At 39.0% G+C, this 20362-nt stretch overlaps 3 gene segments (V, D, J or C); 1 reads left to right on the top strand and 2 right to left on the bottom strand.

The window, feature by feature from the left end:
- The window catches only part of LOC132990871 (Ig kappa-b4 chain C region-like), a 637710-nt gene that overhangs the window by 542803 nt on the left and 74545 nt on the right, over window positions 1–20362 (bottom strand).
- Window positions 10813–11333, bottom strand: LOC132991520 (Ig kappa chain V region 3381-like). The segment is given in 2 exon segments: window positions 10813–11135; window positions 11243–11333. Coding segments are annotated over 2 exon segments (378 nt in total).
- Window positions 13129–13668, top strand: LOC132990991 (Ig kappa-b4 chain C region-like). The segment is given in 1 exon segment: window positions 13129–13668. A coding segment is annotated over 1 exon segment (255 nt).

Genomic DNA, 20362 nt, shown 5'->3' with positions numbered 1-20362 from the left:
TCAGACTTATTTTTTTAATGCTCTTTTCAAACAAATTTATCAATAAACAGAGTTATACTATAAACTGTTCTCTGTTTTATGGACCTAGTTAGCAGATAAAGTTGTAAAGTGCATCTGTTACTCTGCAGCTGTTCAGTCAGATCAGTTCCTCTACAGCTGACGGAGGTTTTTGTAAGATGTTGTATCACTGTGTGAACGGGAAGCTGCTACTCTGCTGACAATAATAATCTCCTGAATCTTCAGTCTGGACTCCACTGATGGTCAAAGTAAAGTCAGTTCCAGACTGACTCCCACTGAAACGATCTGAAACTCCAGACTGACGGTTGGAAGTCCACCAAATCAGGAGCTTAGGGGCTTCTCCATGTTTCTGAAGATAACAGTCTACCTCATTGTCCACATGTGAACTTGCTTTACATCTGATAGAGACAGTTTGTCCTAGAACAACAGACAGAGATCCAGGAGTCTGAGTCAGGAGGATGTCTCCTGAGGAACCTGAAGAAACATGAAAAAAGAGGAGAAGGATTATTGAGACAAATCCAGCTCAGAGAGAGATGATCATCATCCAAACAGAAGAGTCTCATTCTGTACATTCTGCAGCAGCACATCAATTCAATGAACCTGGTTACACCATGAGGAAAACTTTTCAGATAAGAGTCTGACCCTGAACAAGGAGCCCCAGGGTGACCATCAGTAGAACCAGTGACATCATGCTTGTGCTGCAGGTGTGTCAGAGTCCCTGAAAGGTGTGGACAGACACTGATCAACACTGGTCTCTTAAAGTCTGAGAGCAGAGAGGCTGAACCCTTATATGGAAACACACAGAGTCACTGAACTGTAGCTGTACTCAACTGATCAGGATGTTTCTCCCTGACAGATTTGACCAGTTCAACATTTAAATTCTTCATAGGCTGTAGAAGAACGGTAAAAGATTTAAGTTAAACAAAATAATCCTGTGTGGATTTGTGTTAATTCAAAAATGGAAAAAAAATGTGTAAACATTTTATTTTGGAAATGAAACTTTTGAGGCAGGACATTTATTCTGATTGAAACATTTAATCACACTGCAGATATTTATCCTTTTACAGACGAGGACAATGGATTGTGTTTCAACGGGTTTTCTCTTATTCCTTCAAGTAACAGACATCTCACCTGCACACCACATAGGACTGTACACCAATAAAACAATTCTGGCATGACATCACTGACCACCTCTCTGTACTCTTGAGCTGCCACATCCCATGTTCACCCATACTCTGAAAAAGAGAAAAAACAGAAAGAACAGCACAGTAAGGACAGACTAACAGACATTGCAACATTACACACAAATCATAAAGACAACAACAATAAAGGTAAAACTACAGAAAACAGGAAATACATCACAATCATACATTAAAAGCTTGTTTGAAGAGGTGAGTTTTGATCAGTGATTTGAAAGTAGGAGGGTCGGTGCAGTGTTGAATGTGTGTAGGGAGTGAGTTCCAGAGGGAGGGGGCAGCTATGGAGAAGGCTCTGTCCCCCCAGGTTCGGTACTTGGTTCTAAGAGGGGGAGATACGAGGTTTTGAAGAACGGAGGCTGCGTGCAGGAGTGTGAGGGTGAAAGAGAGCCGTGAGGTAGGAGGGGGTCTGGTGGTTAAGGGCTTTATGTGTGAGGAGAAGGATTTTGAATTGGATACGGTAAGGGACAGGGAGCCAGTGGAGATTTTGCAGGACAGGGGTGATGTGTTCGCGTGTTCGGTGTGGATGAGCTGTTGAATCAAATCACAACACTCAGAGGTTCTTCAATAAACGACTCGCAGTGAGCTGGAATAAAAACAACATTTCAATCCTGATGTGGATTTTATTAATGCACCACTCTCTACACCTGTAGAGCCCCGTCCTCCCTTGTTCTTCATCTGTCTATGCGAGCGACAGAGAGGATAATAGAAACAGGGTATCAGGGTAAAAATGGCGCCCTGCATCACACACGGGCAGTTAGGACCCTCCAATAGGAAACTATAGAATCAGGCTGATCATGTCGCTGACGCTTGTTAGGACACGCTGTAACAGTAGAAATGTTTTTTCAAATCTGATAAAAATTAATGTTTAAGATCACTGTGAAATATCCTCTACTGAAAACATACTAAAGAAATACAAAAGATTTTCACTCTTTCAGTTTAAGGTGGGTTAGAAACTGAACTTCAAATAAAGTACAGCCCATTATTGATTCTAAAACCCTACTACTACTTTCATGCTGGATTGTCATTGGAAAAAAACATTTGTATTGTATTAATTAGATGAAAACATATTTTCTTTTATCTCAAACAGGAAATGAGACGAAAGGTAAATTCTATTAGTTATGTAATGAAATATGTTTTCAATTACTCTTTCACAGTCTGTCGCTCTAAAAATTCATTTTAAAATTCATACAAGTGTAATTATGTGTTATAGGCAATTGAGGCAAGACAAGACAGAATGGAAGCTTTTGAAGAGCCTACTGATGGTGTGCCGCTCAAATTCAAGTTTCCTAATGGATTGGAGAGGACGAGGAAGTTTGTCTTGTCTGAATCTATTCAGGTTATCACTTTACCTGTCTTAATGTTAACCTCTGAGAAGGAGTTCACCTCTGATGTTAAGTTTTGCTCTGGGTTGTGCATAGTATGATAATTCATAGATGTAAAGTCCTGTTTCTGTTCTCTGCTTTAGACATGGTTTGATTTTGTTGGGCAAGAGGAAATGGCCAGTGAGGTTTTTTGTCTTAGAGAAGCAGCATCAACCAAAGTACTGGAAAGCACACTGTCAGGATCCATTGAGCAGTACAACATCAAAGGGTTTTCGACCCTCTATGTTCAGTGGATGGTAACACCAGCTGGACAGGTGATTAGCAATGTCATTTCAAACATTTTCATTTGTACTAGTTTTTAAAAATTACAGTTTTAATGTATATTGTGTATCTGTATTTGTGTGTATTTTTGCCTCAAATTCAGATAATAGATGCATGTGACCCGAGCAATGCTTGCCCTGCCATAGACCAACAGAGCCCTTCACCTGCTCCTTCTTCTCCTCCTCCTCTTCCTTCTCCTCCTCACCAGTCTCCTGTACGATCACTGCCTCTTCAGCCAACTCTTAGAACAATAGTGGAGAATAGTGAATCCTCATCATCTCAGTATGTTATTTTACTTTCATTTGAATATTTATTCTCAAACTTCAAAGTTGTCTTTTGTCATCTAAGTTTTATATTTGTTTTTATGTTACAGAATTGATCTGCAAACTGTCTTGATGAAGCTCCTCAGCAAAGTGGATCTCACCTGTAATCACACAAGCAATCAAATAAACGTTTGCAGAGACAACATCTTGCAGGGTAGCCTTCAAGCGTTTAAACGACGGCGCTTTGACCCAGGAGCAAAGCTGGATGTGATATTTGTCGACAGTGAGGGGGAAGGAGAAGGGGCTGTGGATGACGGAGGGCCAACCAGGGAATACCTGCGGTTGCTAATGAGGGCTGTACAGCACTCAAAGATATTTGATGGGCCTGAGAATGATAGGCTGTTGGCTCTTGATACTCATTGTAAGTAATTATTTAAAAAGAAGTGTAACCTGTATAAAACAAATGATTTGAATCTTTACATAAATGTTTGTTTTTCAGATCTTGAGACTGGACTGTACACCCTGATTGGAAAGATGGTGACCGTGTGTATAATCCATGGTGGAGTTGGCCCATCCTTCTTTTCTAAGCGTCTCTTTCTCCAGCTTTGCGGTAAATCTCCACCTCCTGCTTCTTTGGATGAAATGGGAGACCAGTCTTTCAGAGAAAAGTTATTAAAGGTGTGTATTGCACAGTTTTTGAAGCCTGGTCATTACATTTTCACTGTAGATTTTTTCCCCTAAATAGGACTACTCTCATTATTGTGTTTTTTTAGATAAAAGAAGCTCAGACTGTCCATGAGGCAAATGATGCAATCACAGATGCAGAAGACAGTCTGAGCATGATGGGAACTCTGAGATACATCACATCCTTGGAGCAGAGGGATTCCCTGGTCCAGTCTGCAGCACATTATTTTGTTGATGGGCGGATGCACGTGGCATTGAGACAGTGAGCAGTTTATCCATCAGGGCAAAACTGAGGGGTGTGAAAGGGTAAACTTGTTCATATGACATTGATTTGTAATGTTCTAATTTATGTGGGTTTTTTTTCAGGTTTGAGGAAGGTTTCAAAACTCTGAGTTTCCTTGATGAGCTTAGGGCTCACCCTGGAATCTTTGAGGACCTGTTCACCAGTGCACCGAAACCACTGGAGGCCAAAGACTTGTCTACTTTGTTTGAAGTTGATTTCTCAGTCCCTGGAAGTAACAGACGACCCCTGGAAAATCAGACCATCTGTTTCTGGAGAGACTGGTTAATCGATATTGAGGGTACGATATTTCAATGGCATGTGTGTTTTTGGCTGGACCACTGAGCCAGCCCTAGGAATTGGAATCAGGTTAGGTTGATCTGTCAGTCATTTGTGTCTTATTGTGCAATTATAGTTTCATCAGTTTCATGTAGATGCAGTTGTACAATACTTGAAGCTTATTAGTGTGACAGGCATTTATATTTCTTTCCATGTGAGCTATAATTTCCTTTGCTCATGTCTTTGTAGAAGGAGAATGCAGCCCCTTGACGCTGGAAGTGGTGCTGGAGTTTGCCTCTGGAGCTTCAGCAGTGCCTCCCCTGGGCTTCCCACAGCATCCTGTCATTGAATTTCTCCATGATGAAGACACTAAAATCTTTCCAGAGGCAAACACATGCGCCATAGTGCTCAGACTGCCCATTCATAAACAATATGAGAAATTCAAAAGCTGTATGACAGAAGGAATTCTGCAGACTCCAAGTTTCGGCATTACATAATGTAACCAGGGTCCTAAATAAACACTCTCTAAAATCTCAGCATTGTTTCAAAACAACCTCCCAAAACCTGAGCATTTTCTGAAAAACTGCAGTATGTCAACATTTCCTAAATAATTTTTTCTCAGCCTCTGTAGGAAATAAAAATGTATTAAAATCAATGAAAAGCTTACTTGACTTTAACTGTAGAGCATTACCTTTGCCCTAAAATGATGAAGATTTTGTTTTTAATCTTTAAAGTAGTGTTGTAGTCAAGACCACACTAACCGTGACAAAGACCTCCCCGAGACCAGAGAGCTCCGAGTCCAGACCAAGACATTTAGGGAACGAGACCGAGTCCAGACCAAGACAATAAAAATATCAATAAAATATCACAGAGGTTGAAAGAAATATTTAAAAAATCCATTGTTTAATTGAAGTTTGTGTCTAAATAAATCTGACAGCGACAAACAAGGTCTCTGCAATTTGTTTTCAGTGCAGCATTCTGTGGACCAAAGGTTGAAGTCAGTTCAGGCTTTAAAGTACAAGTTCATTACATTCTAGGGCAAAGCCCTCCTCAGACTTCTGTAACGTTGCTGCAATTTTCTTCAAATTAAAACAGCTTTTTCAGTGCATTTGTGTAAAGTAATTATAACTGAACACAAGAATAATTAGTAGTTATAGTATGGTTATACTATTAAGAGAGGTTAATATTTGGGAGTCAAATATTTCAGAACTGATATGACGTTTACTGATATTTCCATGTTAAAGTACAACTCGCACCTTTTTTTCCCCCTCAAATTTGGTTATCAGTGACATGTTCCAATGTTATGCAATGGAGGCAGGACATTTTGCAGTTGTACAATAACATTTTAATTGTATTTTTCAAGAAAAAATATGCAGTGTCTTTGATTTCTGAGGTAAAATGACAGTGTGTAAAGTGGTGTACTGCAAGAAGTAGTCTTATTATTGGTCATTAGACAAAATATTACATTACTTAACTATGATCATATAGAGGGTACTTTAAATAAAAGAATGAGCAGATTCCTCACCTGCCTTTAATATTTGTTGAAACAATATTATAATAGTAAAACATTGTCAGTGAACATTTACTATACAATGTCTAAATGCAGGAGTATTTTCAGTGTGGTAATACCACTTTTGCTTCTGTACAGGAGCAGAATACTTCTTCCATCGTAAGGTATGGTATATGGTAATTTATACAACAGTTAGTTCTGACCAAGCAATATGATTGGATCAGAGGCATTACATGAGTGACGATATAGGACACAACATCACTGGGACTTTTCACAACATGTATCACTCCACCTCAGCCAGGAGCTTTGAATACTTTGAATTGACACTTACAACTGACAGTTTTTATCTATTCATCATCTCAAACAACATACTCTAATTTCAATGGTTTCATGATGAAATCCATTTCTTATGGGAGGCTGTGGCTCAGTTGGTAGAGTCGTCGCCTCTCAACCGGAAGTGAGGTGGATTCTGGGTTCTTCCACAACAACAGCTGGGAAATGTTCATCATCATCAAGACTGGGGAAAATGCCAATCCCATGGTGTAAACAGCATCCAGCAGTCTGTGTTGTCGCTCGTTTTCCTCTTTTGATCGACGAAGTTGCTCCTCATATTCTGCTATCGTTCTTTCAAACAGATCAAATATCTCTTCAGCAGCAGCAGTCAGTCTCTGGTTGACAAAAGATCTCAGTGTTTTAGCTTTAGACATTTTCACACACACACACAGGTTTGTACAATTTAATGATGTCGACATTTTAAACTGATGGGAAACCAGCTGTCTTCTCACTTAGCTGCTTTATGTCAGAATGTCCTCATCCCGCCCATTCTGCTGATCCCTTTAAAAACATATTTCTTATAGTCTGTCTGTCAGTCTGCCTCTGTGTGTGTCTGTGATTGGCAGATAATCATACCTACAGTTCAGCTGAAAGGCTTGGAGAAGGTAAAAGACTCCAGCAGCACTTGAAGTACGAAGATCAATTTGATGAAGTCCAAGGCAAATTTCCCACTGGGACAATACAGTTCATCTTATCTATCTCATCTTGTCTTATCTTATTAACTTAATATGACGCATTTCAGCTTGTGACCTTTGATGACCCTGCTGGAGGCTACAAGCTGAATCATGTTGGTCTTAAAAAGTTCATGAAGTTGATCTTCATCATACGAGTGTTGATTAATTCAAATGGTTGTTTAATTCAGATTTTTCATTGATCTTATTGACTGATATTTCTTTCTCTTCTCAGCCCTGATTGGTGAAACCTTAAGTATTTTTATTATTTTTATCTTCTGTATTAATATATTTTATAGGCTTTTTTATCATGTCGTGTCATGATGGACGTCGCTTTGCTGGCTTGAACCTGAACCTGAAGTCCTAGTTTGGTTGTCATGAAACCAGAATTTTTTACTTGGATAAGTTATCAGTAAAAATCAAACAAAATTGGGCACAGCTGGCGTAGTGGTTAATGCGCTCGCCCCATGTACGGAGGCTGTTGGCCCAGGTTCAAAGCCAACATGTGGCTCCTTTCCATCATATTGTTTCCCTGATTTCCAACTTCATCCACTTTCCTATCTCTACAATAAAGGCACATAAAGCCCACCTGCCAAAAAAAAGTCAAACAATATTGGTACCTGTTTCAAGTCTTACTTTATGCTCCCCCAAAACACAACATCCTCTTTTAAGTTCACATATTCTGCTCCTCTTCCCCTGTGTGTGAAGTTTCTTGTTCTAAATACACTCTGATCCTGTATTTGATCATGTCTATAAACCCCTTTATTTCAGCCCTGTTCAGAACAGGCTGTTTCTGTGTCTGTACCTTTAAATATGTAAATGAGCTGTGTCTGAACATCATGGTGAGGAAAGAGGGGGGGGAAGTGGGCTGAAAATGTTTAAAATTTAAAAGATGGTGTGTTTATTCTCTTCAATGTGTGTGTGTGTGTGTGTGTGTGTGTGTGTGTGTGTGTGTGTGTGTGTGTGTGTGTGTGTGTGTGTGTGTGTGTGTGTTTGTGTGTATCCTCAGTGAAGTGTGTCAGTCTCTGCAGAAACTTGCAGCTGCAGCAGTCAGTTCAGTTTCTGTTCAGTGTGAGTGAGGGAGGTTTTTGTACGACGCTTTTTCACTGTGTGAACACAACCTGACTGTTGATATAGTGATAACTCTGACAGTAGTAAACTGCTGCATCTTCAGTCTGGACTCCACTGATGGTCAGAGTGAAGGCAGAGTTTGATCCACTGCCTGAAAAACGATCTGGAATCCCTGATGCTCGATTGCTAGCATAGTAAATTAGGAGTTTAGGAGTTCCTCCATCTTTCTGTTGGTACCAGGCTAAACGGTTGCTACCATAAACATTCTGACTGGTCCTACATGAGATGGAGACGGAGGCTCCCAGAGCAGAGGTCACTGCTGCAGGCTGAGTCACTGTGACCTGTCCTCTGGACTCTGAGGATACAGAGACAAAAACAGAAAGCAGCATCAGAGTTTAGTGGGCTTCATTTCAGAGGGACGGATGTTCATAGAGGAGAGGAGTTTGATTCTCTGGACTTTACCTGTGAAGCAGCAGCAGAGGAGGAGAGTCCAGATGAGGACGCAGATCAAAGTCATGTTTTTGATGATGAGGACGAGGATTTCTGTTGTGATGAAGGACAGCTGTCAGTCATCCAGTGTTCAACTGTCAGGACTATAAACTCTCCCAGAGCACTGGAGCATGGTGCTGCTGATGCAAAGTGGCTCTCTATGGAAATGTTCTGAGAAAATGGCAGATTTTTAGCTCATTCAAAATGTGCTGAAAACAAATTTGAAAATGAGAAGTTTTTAGGTCATTCGAAACATACTGCAGAGATTTGTCAGCATACAAAGTCATTGTGTGTTTTCATACAAAGTTTTATCATTGTTACACTCATTTATTTAAGAAGAAGTAGACAAATTACTGACTTTTATTTATATTCTACTCCACTTCTCATTCATTGTGTTCATCATTGATTTTAGATTCCTACACCTGCTGTTTAGACATCCTGCTAAAATATTTTCTTGCAAGAATGTGCTAAAGGTTTGTTAATGTCACTTCTAAAGAGAGTTGTGTTTTTGCAGGTTTAAGGTCCTTTTAAAGGAAGCTTTCTGTGTTTCTCATCAGAGTAACATCATATGAGTTCACTGGAAGCCTCACAACAGTTATTGAAGGCTTTAAAGTTAGAGGAACATAGTTTAATGATTTATTTTGTCTTTCTATTATTTCAGGTCATGCTCGGCACTTCCTTCCATAATAATACATTTAATCTAAAGGCCCCTTTCAAGGCACTCAAGGTCACCTTAGAAAACAGAGATAAAAACAACAAAGTAACACTACATCGATAAAATTAACATTAAAAAATTTTTTTTACAGGATGTATAAAATCATTTTCAGGAGGATTCAGGAGACTGGATGGAGAATGATCAGACTGAATATGCCAGTTTAAAAAGATGTGTTTTGAGATTAGATTTAAAAATGGACAGAAAGTGAATATTACGGATGTGTGGTGGGAGGGAGTTCCAGAGGCTGGGACCAGAACGGCTGAATTTTCTGGACTCCAAGGTGGAGAGGCAGGCGGTTGTTGTGGTGGATTGAATTGAAGAAGAAGACCTGAGAGTGCGGGTGGGTGCATTGATGTGCAGGAGTTCAGAGAGGAACAGAGGAGCGAGGTTATGGATGGCCATAAAGGTGAGGGGCAGAATTTTGAAGTCAATGCGATATTTAACTGAAAGCCAATGAAGCTGCTGAAGGACAGGAGTGATGTGATTAACAGAGGGCGTTCTGGTGATGATGCGAGCGGCAGAGTTCTGGACCAGTTGATGTTTGTGGATGGACCTGAGAGGGAAACCAAAGAGAAGGGAGTTGCAGAAGTCAATGCAGGATGTAACCAGGGTGATGACATGGATGGCAGTACTGTTGGGTGTGAGGGACGGGCGGAGGCGATTAATGTTACGAAGATGGAAATAACCAGACCGAGACATTATTGATGTGAGCTTGGAATCATAGTGTGCTGTCGAGGATGACACCCAGACTCTTAACCTGAGGGGAGGGAGAAACTGAGGAGTGGTCAATCGTGAGAGAAAACTGTCAGGTTTTGAAATTGTGGATTTGGTGTAAATGAGGAGAACCTCTGTGTTGTCACTGTTTCATTTGAGGTTTCAGAATAACCAGGATTTGATTTCTTGTAGGCAATCAGACAGGGAAGTAAGCGGGAGGGAGGAGGTCGGTTTGGTGGACAAATAGAGCTGGGTGTCATCCGAATAGCAATGGAACTGGATGTAATATTTACAGAAGATATGGGCAAGAGGAAGGAGATAGATGATTAACAGAAGAGGTCCCAGAACAGAACTCTGAGGATCACCTGTAGTGACTGGAAATGGCTGGGATTTGAAGTTTTGTCTTTAAAAGATTTATTTTTGGGCTTTTTTGTGCCTTTAATTGAGAGATAGGACAGTGGATAGAGTCGGAAATAAGGGAGAGAGAATGGGGAATAACATGCGGGAAAGGAGCCACAGGCCAGACACGAACCTGGGCCGCCCACCTGGAAGACCACAGCCCCCACACATGGGGCGCGCGCACCAACCACTGCGCCACCAGTGCCCCAGGATTTGAAGGTTTTGAGTTGAATAAACTAAGCGCGACCAGAGAGTTAGGATCTAAACCAGTGCATGGGTGTGTTAGTCATTCCATTGGAGGCTATGTTTTAAGAGTTTTAGATAAAGTTTAGATTTGTTAAGGGGTATGTAGGGGTACATTTGGACCACCTTTGATGTTACAATCACAGTGTGTGTGTGTGTGTGTGTGTGTGTGTGTGTGCGTGTGTGTGTGTGTGTGTGTGTCCTCAGTGAAGTGTGTCAGTCTCTGCAGAAACTTCCAGCTGCAGCAGTCAGTTCAGTTTCTGTTCAGTCTGACTGAGGGAGGTTTTTGTACGATGCTATTTCACTGTGTGAACACATACTGACTGTTGATATAGTGTTCACTCTGACAGTAGAAAACTGCTGCATCTTCAGTCTGGACTCCACTGATGGTCAGAGTGAAGGCAGAGTTTGATCCACTGCCTGAAAAACGATCTGGAATCCCTGATGCTCGAGTGCTAGCAAGGTAAATGAGGAGTTTAGGAGTTCCTCCATCTTTCTGTTGGTACCAGGCTAAACGGTTGCTACTATAAACATTCTGACTGGTCCTACATGAGATGGAGACGGAGGCTCCCAGAGCAGAGGTCACTGCTGCAGGCTGAGTCACTGTAACCTGTCCTCTGGACTCTGAGGATACAGAGACAAAAACAGAAAGCAGCATCAGGGTTTAGTGGGCTTCATTTCAGAGGGACGGATGTTCATAGAGGAGAGGAGTTTGATTCTCTGGACTTTACCTGTGAAGCAGCAGCAGAGGAGGAGAGTCCAGATGAGGACGCCGATCAAAGTCATGTTTTTGATGATGAGGACGAGGATTTCTGTTGTGATGAAGGACAGCTGTCAGTCATCCAGTGTTCAACTGTCAGGACTATAAACTCTCCCAGAGCACTGGAGCATGGTGCTGCTGATGCAAAGTGGCTCTCTATGGAAATGTTCTGATTGACTCCAACAGGGATCACTCTCATTACTCTTATCAATCAATCAATTAATTATACAATTAATTAGAAAACTTTCAAAACAAATTTAATATGATTTCATGTTCACGCTTCTAGAAACATTTATTCTGATATAAATCACGATAATTAATAATATTCTTGAGAAAATGATTTAAAAATAATTTAAATATCTCAAAGAAAGACTTTCTTTAATTTGTTCTAATCTTTTTAAATTCTGTTTTCTTTTGGTCTCAGAGGTCTTGCAGGCAGAGACTCATTCAGGTGTCTGTGTTTGTGTCAGAGTCAGAGAGCTGTGTGTCTCTACAGCGAGAGGTTTTTGTACGACGACTCCATCAGTTTGTATCACTGTGGCTCACGTTCGGTGGAGGAACCAGACTGGATATTGGAAGTAAGTCACATATTCATCTTTTTATTCAATCAGTAAGTTATTCTGGTGTCTTTTGTCTTCATATTCAAGCCTGGAGGAAAAGAAAATACTGACCTTTAACTTTTAAATCACTTGTTTTAGAAAGAATAAAGACAACATTTGACTTTAAAGGATTTCAGTTTAAAACAGAAACACAGACTGAATTTAAATGAAGGTAAAATGTTTGAAGCCAGAGTTTTTATTTGTTGGGAAATAGATGATTTTCACTCTCATGGTAAGGTGACATGTGGCGTTGTGGTAGTTTGAGTTCAGTGTGTTAAAGTCAGAGAGCCGTGTGTCTCTACAGTGAGAGGTTTTTGTACGGCCGCTCAATGACTTTGTACCACTGTGGTGGACTTTTGGTGGAGGAACCAGACTGGATGTTGGAAGTAAGTTTCTGTATGAATATTAAACCTAATGTTAAAATACAGATTTTTATATTTGATCCAAATAAATCACAATTTGACAACCTCAGAGACAGCTGCTAAATAATGTTCTATTCATGAGGTTTTTCTAACAATCGATATGGACGCCTTAATGACTGAAACAACTGAATGAAATTTATTTGTCATTAACATTTATTGAAAATGTTAAAGCAGCTGTCTCTCTGTTTATTTGTCATCGTGAAACTCTAACTCTAATGAAATCGTGTTTTTATCGGTCCTGCTATACCGTGAAGGTTCACTCAGGACAGTTTGATTTCTGTCACACTGAAACATAAACAGGTTGATATTTAACAAAGAGAAGTGTTTTAAATGTTTTCCTGAGATTCATTTTCTGACAACTCTTTAAGGTATTTATCTGATTCAGTTGTTTGAATGAACCGAACAAAACAAACATAAAGAACGGTGTTTTAAAATGCACGTAATCTCTGATCTCTTTATGCGTCTAATTTAGACATTTTTCTGATTTGAATTCACATGAAGAACATTTGATTGTGTTCAGTTGATTCTCTGTTTTAGTTTTTTTTTTTTTCATCTACAAACTGTTTTAAAAATGTGTTGCAAAGTTTTTGGATTATTTTGATGGGGAATGTTTGTAATGTTTTAGATTTGATTCAGATGTAGTTTAAATATATTTCAGGTCGTTCTGTGTGATTCTCTCTCTGTGTGCTGATGTGCATGAGAGGCTTCTTAAAGGGAAGTGAAACAATGTGTGAGTGAGTGACTGGTGGAGCAGAAAGAAACATCTGACAGAAACTCCTAAAAAAAGAAAATCAGCTCTCAGACATTAAAGGTGTCCTATAGGGTTTGGTGGTTGATTGACAGTTGTGTGCTCCCTGTCCTCTAATCTGATTGGTGTCTCCTATAGGTGATGTGCGTCCCACCCTGACGGTGCTGCCCCCCTCCAATGAGGAGCTGGAGCAGGGGAAGGCCACCCTCATGTGCCTGGCCAACAAGGGCTTCCCCTCAGGCTGGAGTCTGGCCTGGAAGGTGGACGGCAGCAGCAGCAGCAGCAGCTGGGAGGAGAGCAGGAGCCCTGCGGTGCTGGAGAAGGACGCTCTCTACAGCTGGAGCAGCACCCTGAGGCTCTCTGCAGACCAGTGGAGGAAGGTGGGCTCTGTGACCTGTGAGGCCACCCAGGGCGCCCAGGCTCAAGTCACAGAAAGTCTGAGTAGAGACCAGTGTTCCCAGTAATGACTCACTGGGACTGTGCTGCTGGTTTTACTGTGATATTGCTCTCACTCTGCACCTCTCTCTCTCTTTATTTCATGTTTCTAAAGAATAAATATTAGCTTGTTGCTTCATATGTGTGTGTATTGTTTCCTGATAATCTGTTCATTAAATCAATTAGAAATACACTTTTTGTCTTTTTCAATTATTTCAAACGTGTAAAAACGTCTTTATCAATTCTTCAGAATCTAAACCGAATTAAAGAAAATTTAAAATCTTTTGTATCATGAAACATCTTCATAATAAACAGATATACAATATATAAGTTAGATTTTTCTAATAATCGATATGGACACCTTAATGACTGAAACAACTGAATGAAAATCATCAAATCAGCTTTCTTTACTGAAAATGTTAATGACCAGGACTTTAAAATGTCTAGTGGTTTATGTTTATAAAAAGAAAAGAGAGGAAAACATCTAAATGAATGTGTTTTAGCTCAAATAAATATTTTAAATCTGTTAAATAAAGCGTGATATCATCAGCATAGAGAGATATCAAAACAGTGCTACTGCAGTTCAAACACTCAAAATATTTACAAACTGCAAAAGTAGAAAAAAGTAGAAACTAAACTACAAAATTTGTTTTATTAGGATAAAATGTATGTGTGTGTGTAAAGATAGATAAAAGATACATCCGACAGATGGGCTAGAACTCATCATCAGTGATGTTTCTGGGTTCATAGGGGGTTTCGGGTCTTGTAACATAAAACACTCTTGTGTATTCATTGAAAGAATTAAAATAGATAATCTTCTTAATGTGCAGAATATTTATAGTTTATAGTTTAAATTGATTTTAAACTATACTGTGTTTCATGGAACTTTATTTTAGTTTCTCTGCAGCTGTTCATTCATATCAGTTCCTCTTCAGCTGACGGAGGTTTTTGTACGACGTTGTATCACTGTGTGAACGGCAAGCTGTTACCCTGCTGACAATAATAATCTCCTGAATCTTCAGTCTGGACTCCACTAACAGTCAGAGTGAAGTCAGTTCCAGATCCACTTCCACTAAAACGAGCTGAAACTCCAGACTGACGGCTTGTAGAATAATAAATCAGGAGTTTAGGAGCTTCTCCAGGTTTCTGAAGATACCAGTGGAGGTTATTACTAACACTTGTGCTGGTTTGACATCTGATAGAGACAGTCTGTCCTAGAACAACAGACTGAGATCCAGGAGTCTGAGTCAGGAGGATGTCTCCTGATGAACCTGAAGAAACATGAAAAAAGGGGAGAAGGTTATCGAAACGGACGGAGAAAGATGAACAACATCCAAACAGAATCTTTGCTTTCTTAACTTTAGAGAAACGGTGGAATAAAGGTAAATGCTGCTTCTTTAAATTTTTCTCCATAACAGTGATTATTGTAGTGAACCTGGCCTCACCCTGAACAAGGAGCCCAAAGATTAGCAGGTGTAGAATCAATGACATCATCATCATCGTATGTCAGCGTCTCTGAAAGGCCTCAAACAGCCGCTGATCGACACCGGCCTCTTAACGTCCGAGAGCGGAGAGGGAGGACAGATATGCAAACACACAGAGTCAGTCAACTGAAGCGAAATATGTAAATCTACCTCAAGCAAACAATCTAAAAAATATGAATTTAAAATTCAAAGAGTTTGTCAAGCAGTGGATGATTTTAAATATTAGAGTTTATAAATTTAATGATCAATGCAGTATGATAAAAGGTAAATATAATAATAAAAAACACATGAGGATATCAATAAAAAACTTTAAAAAAAAAGTTCAGTAGAGATATGGACAATTTCATTCGATTAGATTAAATATATATGCAGTATGTTTTTTGTCATGACCCAACGATTCAAAAATGTGACTGAAAACGTACATTAGTTGACTCAAATCTGAGATAATCCAGTGTTTTTCAAAGCTTTCTTTGCTTCACTTCCAGAATAACAAACAGCAACTCTGTGTATTTGAACAGATTTGCTCTATCTGTTTTAAACATTAAGGAATTGATTCGAAATCCATTAGGCCTATGTAGAATTTATCTTCCTAAACTGTCTTTTTTGTAAGATGTCGTCAGTGTCACTTTTTATAAAGAAAATATGTGCATTGTTTTATTAGTGATAACCTCAAAATTAAAAAGAAAACATGATATTTTGCATTTTTATTGCCAGACTTGTAAAAATAAGTATCGTGATCCGTATCTTTGAATGTGTTCTTAGAAAAACTGCTGCAGCTTCTTGTTACTCAGTCATGCTCAGCACAGTAAGACTTTCACATGTGTATCTTGAGAACTGAAACTGTCTGTTTCCACGGATCAGCAGTGATGCATTTCTGTTGCCATGGTTACTCAGTTTCACCCGGACGAGAGGCGGTCCAGCAGAACCGGCAGCTTTGATTAAACGTTCTCTAGTTTATTTTTGTTTTTCTTAATGTGGCTCAGTTACTGTCAGTCCAACAAGTGTTAACAAACTAACAAATAAAAGTGAAACAAGTAAACAAATAAAGAAGAAGGAACAACACTGTTACATTTAACACAAAGTGCACGTTGAAAAAGGAATTGAGTAGCTCTCTCATAAATGTAGGTCTATATATTCACTCCAAACAGCTTCTTTGTCATGATCTCAGCTGTGCCTCTTCTTCATTGTTTCTGTGTGGTGTGTTGCTGTTTCCCTGTTTGTGTCATTCAATAAGTAACTATAACCATCTCATGTTTCTGTTTCCTAGAATTACTCAACCTGACAGTATACATGCCTTTGACATACTCTCACAACTTTCATAGCTGTTAGTTTCTGGAAAAGAGCTTAACACTTAACTCCTTTTTTTTATTTATAACTACGGTGGCCCTGAAGTGCAAAACAAAGCAACAAATAAGAAAACACAACCACAAATCACAAAACACAACGACGAATAAGAAAACACAACAACAAATAAGAAAACACAACAACAAATCAAAAAACACAACAACAAATCACAAAACACAACCACAAATCAAAAAACACAACGACAAATAAGAAAACACAATGACATTAACTTTAACGGAAAAGGTAGGTACCTGCAGTCGACAAGGATCGTCGCTGATTGGACGAACGCAATGTCCGTCTTTTTAACAGGAAGTAAATGCTTCATACGCCTTTGGAGCCAGGCAGAGAAATGTCAACGAAGTAAGCGGAGATTTAAAATTCATGATGTATTGCCCAAATTGTGGCAAAGAGCTCCCAGAAAATGTACGGCCGTGGTTTGCAGTGGTTGTGGCAAGAGGTTACGAGATTTAAGAGTGATTGTATTATCCCCTGTGACTGCTGATAAACATTATTCGACTCTGAGGCAGTCACTTACAGACCTTGGGCCCGTTTCTGAAAGAAGGTTGAACAAACTCTCAGACTAACTCTGAGCTCTGAGTTGATTTACTCTCTGGTGGGAAACTCTGAGTTTTCGTTTACCAGATCAGCAGATTTGAATTAGTTAAATCAACTCTGAGTAGGTCCACTCGGTGTTCAGCGTGTGCACCACGATGATAAAAAGCCAACATGAATGGAGCCCCAATACTACGATTCACCTTGGCAACAGGTGACAAAAAAAGAGATCCTCCTACTTTAACCCTCTCGAAATACACCAATAACTTAATGTGGCCACAGCCTACGGCGAATATGAACAGGTTTTAAGAAGGAAAAAAAAGTAAAACTGCTGCAGCGCAGCGGCAAAGGAGAGAGAAGTGATGTAAGAGAAAACAGCTGCTCGTGTCAACGCGTAATGAAGTCTATTAATTTAATATTTAATCAGAATTAAAATATTGCAGGTCAAAACTGATGGAATGGTAGGTTATTAAACCTATACAATTTATTTTCATTAAGATGCAATCCAGCAGAAGAAAAGTGACTTTTAAACAGCTCAAAATGAAATATAATAACATAATAGGCTCATATAGATTCATAGTGAACTTCATTCAGAGTTTATTTGAATGTGCATTAACTTTATCCTCAACATAAAGCTGTATTCACACACATAGGCTAAATGTCCTCTCACCTTTATCCTGTATAGTTTATAAATTAACCCTAATTAAATTAACATCTCCCAACGTTAATGTAGCATAGGCTCTAATTCCCTACGGAGTAATGTAGTCTTCATACCGACTTAAAGACATGCCATGTTCGATAAAACAGTTTGTTTTATAAGCTGTAGTAGGCTATTGCCACCCTAACATATCATATTACAGTTTTTTCCAATTGCTAAAACACAATTTTAAAAACTAGGCTGGTTTTATCAAAATACTTAATACAATTCACAAAACCACACACCCAAACTGCAAAATACCTCATTTATCCTGCAAAATGAAGCACTGCAACCAAAACTACATATAGATATATTATCAAAATCAAACTTTTGCACCAAATGGCACACACTTCCTTCATATTACCAGATTTGTGTCTAACCAACCACACACTGTTGGGCATAATGAAAAGCACTCTCATCTTTAGTATGCTTTGCCATAATACTAAAATAGTTCGAATTGTAGAAAATTCTTCAGATTGTTCACATGCTCAGAAATATTTGCAGATACACACACATGCTGTTGAAACATTTATTTTTCTATTTTTCACCAAACAAGTCAGTGCTACATATACCAGTACAGTAAAACGGCTCAAGTTGGGCTGCACTCTCTGTCCAGCCTCTCGCATTGTTGATGACATGATCAACTAAGGTTGCTCTGATTTCATTTGAAAGTTGTTGTCTTCTTTGGCTATGAACTCCTCTACCAGCTCTATCCCTACCTCTCACTCTTCCTCCCCCTCTCATTCTCACCCTCCCTCTTCCTCTCTCTGCAAAGTCTTCCATTGTTGTTGTAAAAAAAAAGGTGCTCACTTGTGGTCTTTTCATAATGCTTACTTCCTGATTGAAGTGATAACAATTAACCATTGAGGTGTTTGGCCAGGTGGCACATACATTGGCCAATTAGCATTGGCCAAGAGGTTTTGCTCTCTGTGTGTCAGTTTAAATAATTGTGCTATGCATGTCATTTTAGTGTGTTAGCAATTGGAAAAAACTGTAAAACAACCTGGATTTTTATTCAGACAAACGGTGAATCTTCACTGACACAGCGTGATACGGACTGAATGAAAGAATGAGGAAATGAAACAACGTTTCTGGCTCTGAAAGAGGGAGGAGACCTGGAGAAACTCTGGGTTCATTGAAGAAAACCTGCTCCCGACCAGGTTAGGTTCACAGACTCAGTTACCATAGTAACTGACTCAGAGGTAAAGTTACCTCTCCCTCTGAAACGGGCTGGAGTTACCCCTCTTTCTCGGGTTTGAGTGACCTCCTCTTCTGAAACGGAATACCCAGAGTTTCCCTCATTTCAGGGTTAACTGACTCAGAGTTTACACAAAACCTTCTTTCAGAAACGGGCCCAAGGTCTGTAAGTGACTGCCTCAGAGTCGAACAATTTTTATCAGCAGTCACAGGGGATAATACAATCACTCTTAAATCTCGTAACCTCTTGCCACAACCACTGCAAACCACGGCCGTACATTTTCTGGGAGCTCTTTGCCACAATTTGGGCAATACATCATGAATTTTAAATCTCCACTTACTTCGTTGACATTTCTCTGCCTGGCTCCAAAGGCGTATGAAGCATTTACTTCCTGTTAAAAAGACGGACATTGCGTTCGTCCAATCAGCGACGATCCTTGTCAACTCCAGGTACCTACCTTTTCCGTTAAAGTTAAAGTCATTGTGTTTTCTTATTTGTCGTTGTGTTTTTTGATTTGTTGTTGTGTTTTGTAATTTGTTGTTGTGTTTTGTGATTTTTCTTGTTGTGTTTTCTTATTTGTCGTTGTGTTTTTTGATTTGTTGTTGTGTTTTGTAATTTGTTGTTGTGTTTTTTGATTTGTTGTTGTGTTTTGTAATTTGTTGTTGTGTTTTGTAATTTGTGGTTGTGTTTTTTGATTTGTTGTTGTGTTTTCTTATTTGTTGTTGTGTTTTGCACTTCAGGGCCACTGTAAAAAACAACTATATACAATGATTAAAAACACAATAATTCATACATTAATAAAACTTTAATTAAAACACACAAATACCCCCTGGATTAGGGAATGAAAAGTCCATTCAATTGGAAGTGAGACAGGTATTTCCCTGGTCTGGGGAATGGAAAATGTGTTCACCCAGAAGTGGGACATCTTTTCAAATTAATGATTAAAAACACATAAAAAAAAACTATATACAATGATTAAAAACACATGAATTAATACATTAAATTTAATTAAAACACACAAATACATATTAAAAAGAAGGGCTGAGAAGGGAGGGGATTGTCCCCGGATCAGGGAGTTAAATTGGTATTGACCCAAAAGTGGGACATTTTTGTCACTGGTCCAGGGAATGACAAATGTGTTCACCCAGAAGTGAAATTCTTTTTAAAATTCATAAATAATCTAATTAAAAACAAGTTCATTAAAACACACAACAACTATATACAATGATTAAAAAGACAACAATAACAACAAGTTCATAAAAAACACTCAAAAACTATATACAATGATTAATAAAACATGAATAAAAACAAGTTCAGTTCAGTTCAGCTGAGCTTTAGAATTGGACTAGTTCATTAAAACACACAATTACGTATTAAAAACACACAACTATACACAACACATGAATAAAAACAAGTTCATTGGAATAAACAACTCCATACAAATTTAAATCAATTAATAGATTTAAAAAATAATTACAGAAAGGCAGGAGAGGAAGTAGCTCCTAAATTGTCTTTTCCAAAGATCTTGTTCAGTGCTACTTTAATAGCAACTGAAGACATCACTCTTTTGAACAAACTGGCACCCACCTTTTGGCTCACCCTTTAGGCAGGG

This window comes from Labrus mixtus, chromosome 16 (genome assembly GCF_963584025.1).
Source record: "Labrus mixtus chromosome 16, fLabMix1.1, whole genome shotgun sequence".
Classification (NCBI taxonomy): domain Eukaryota; kingdom Metazoa; phylum Chordata; class Actinopteri; order Labriformes; family Labridae; genus Labrus; species Labrus mixtus.
Note: the sequence above shows the minus strand (reverse complement) of the source record. Positions and strands in the feature narration are given on the sequence as shown.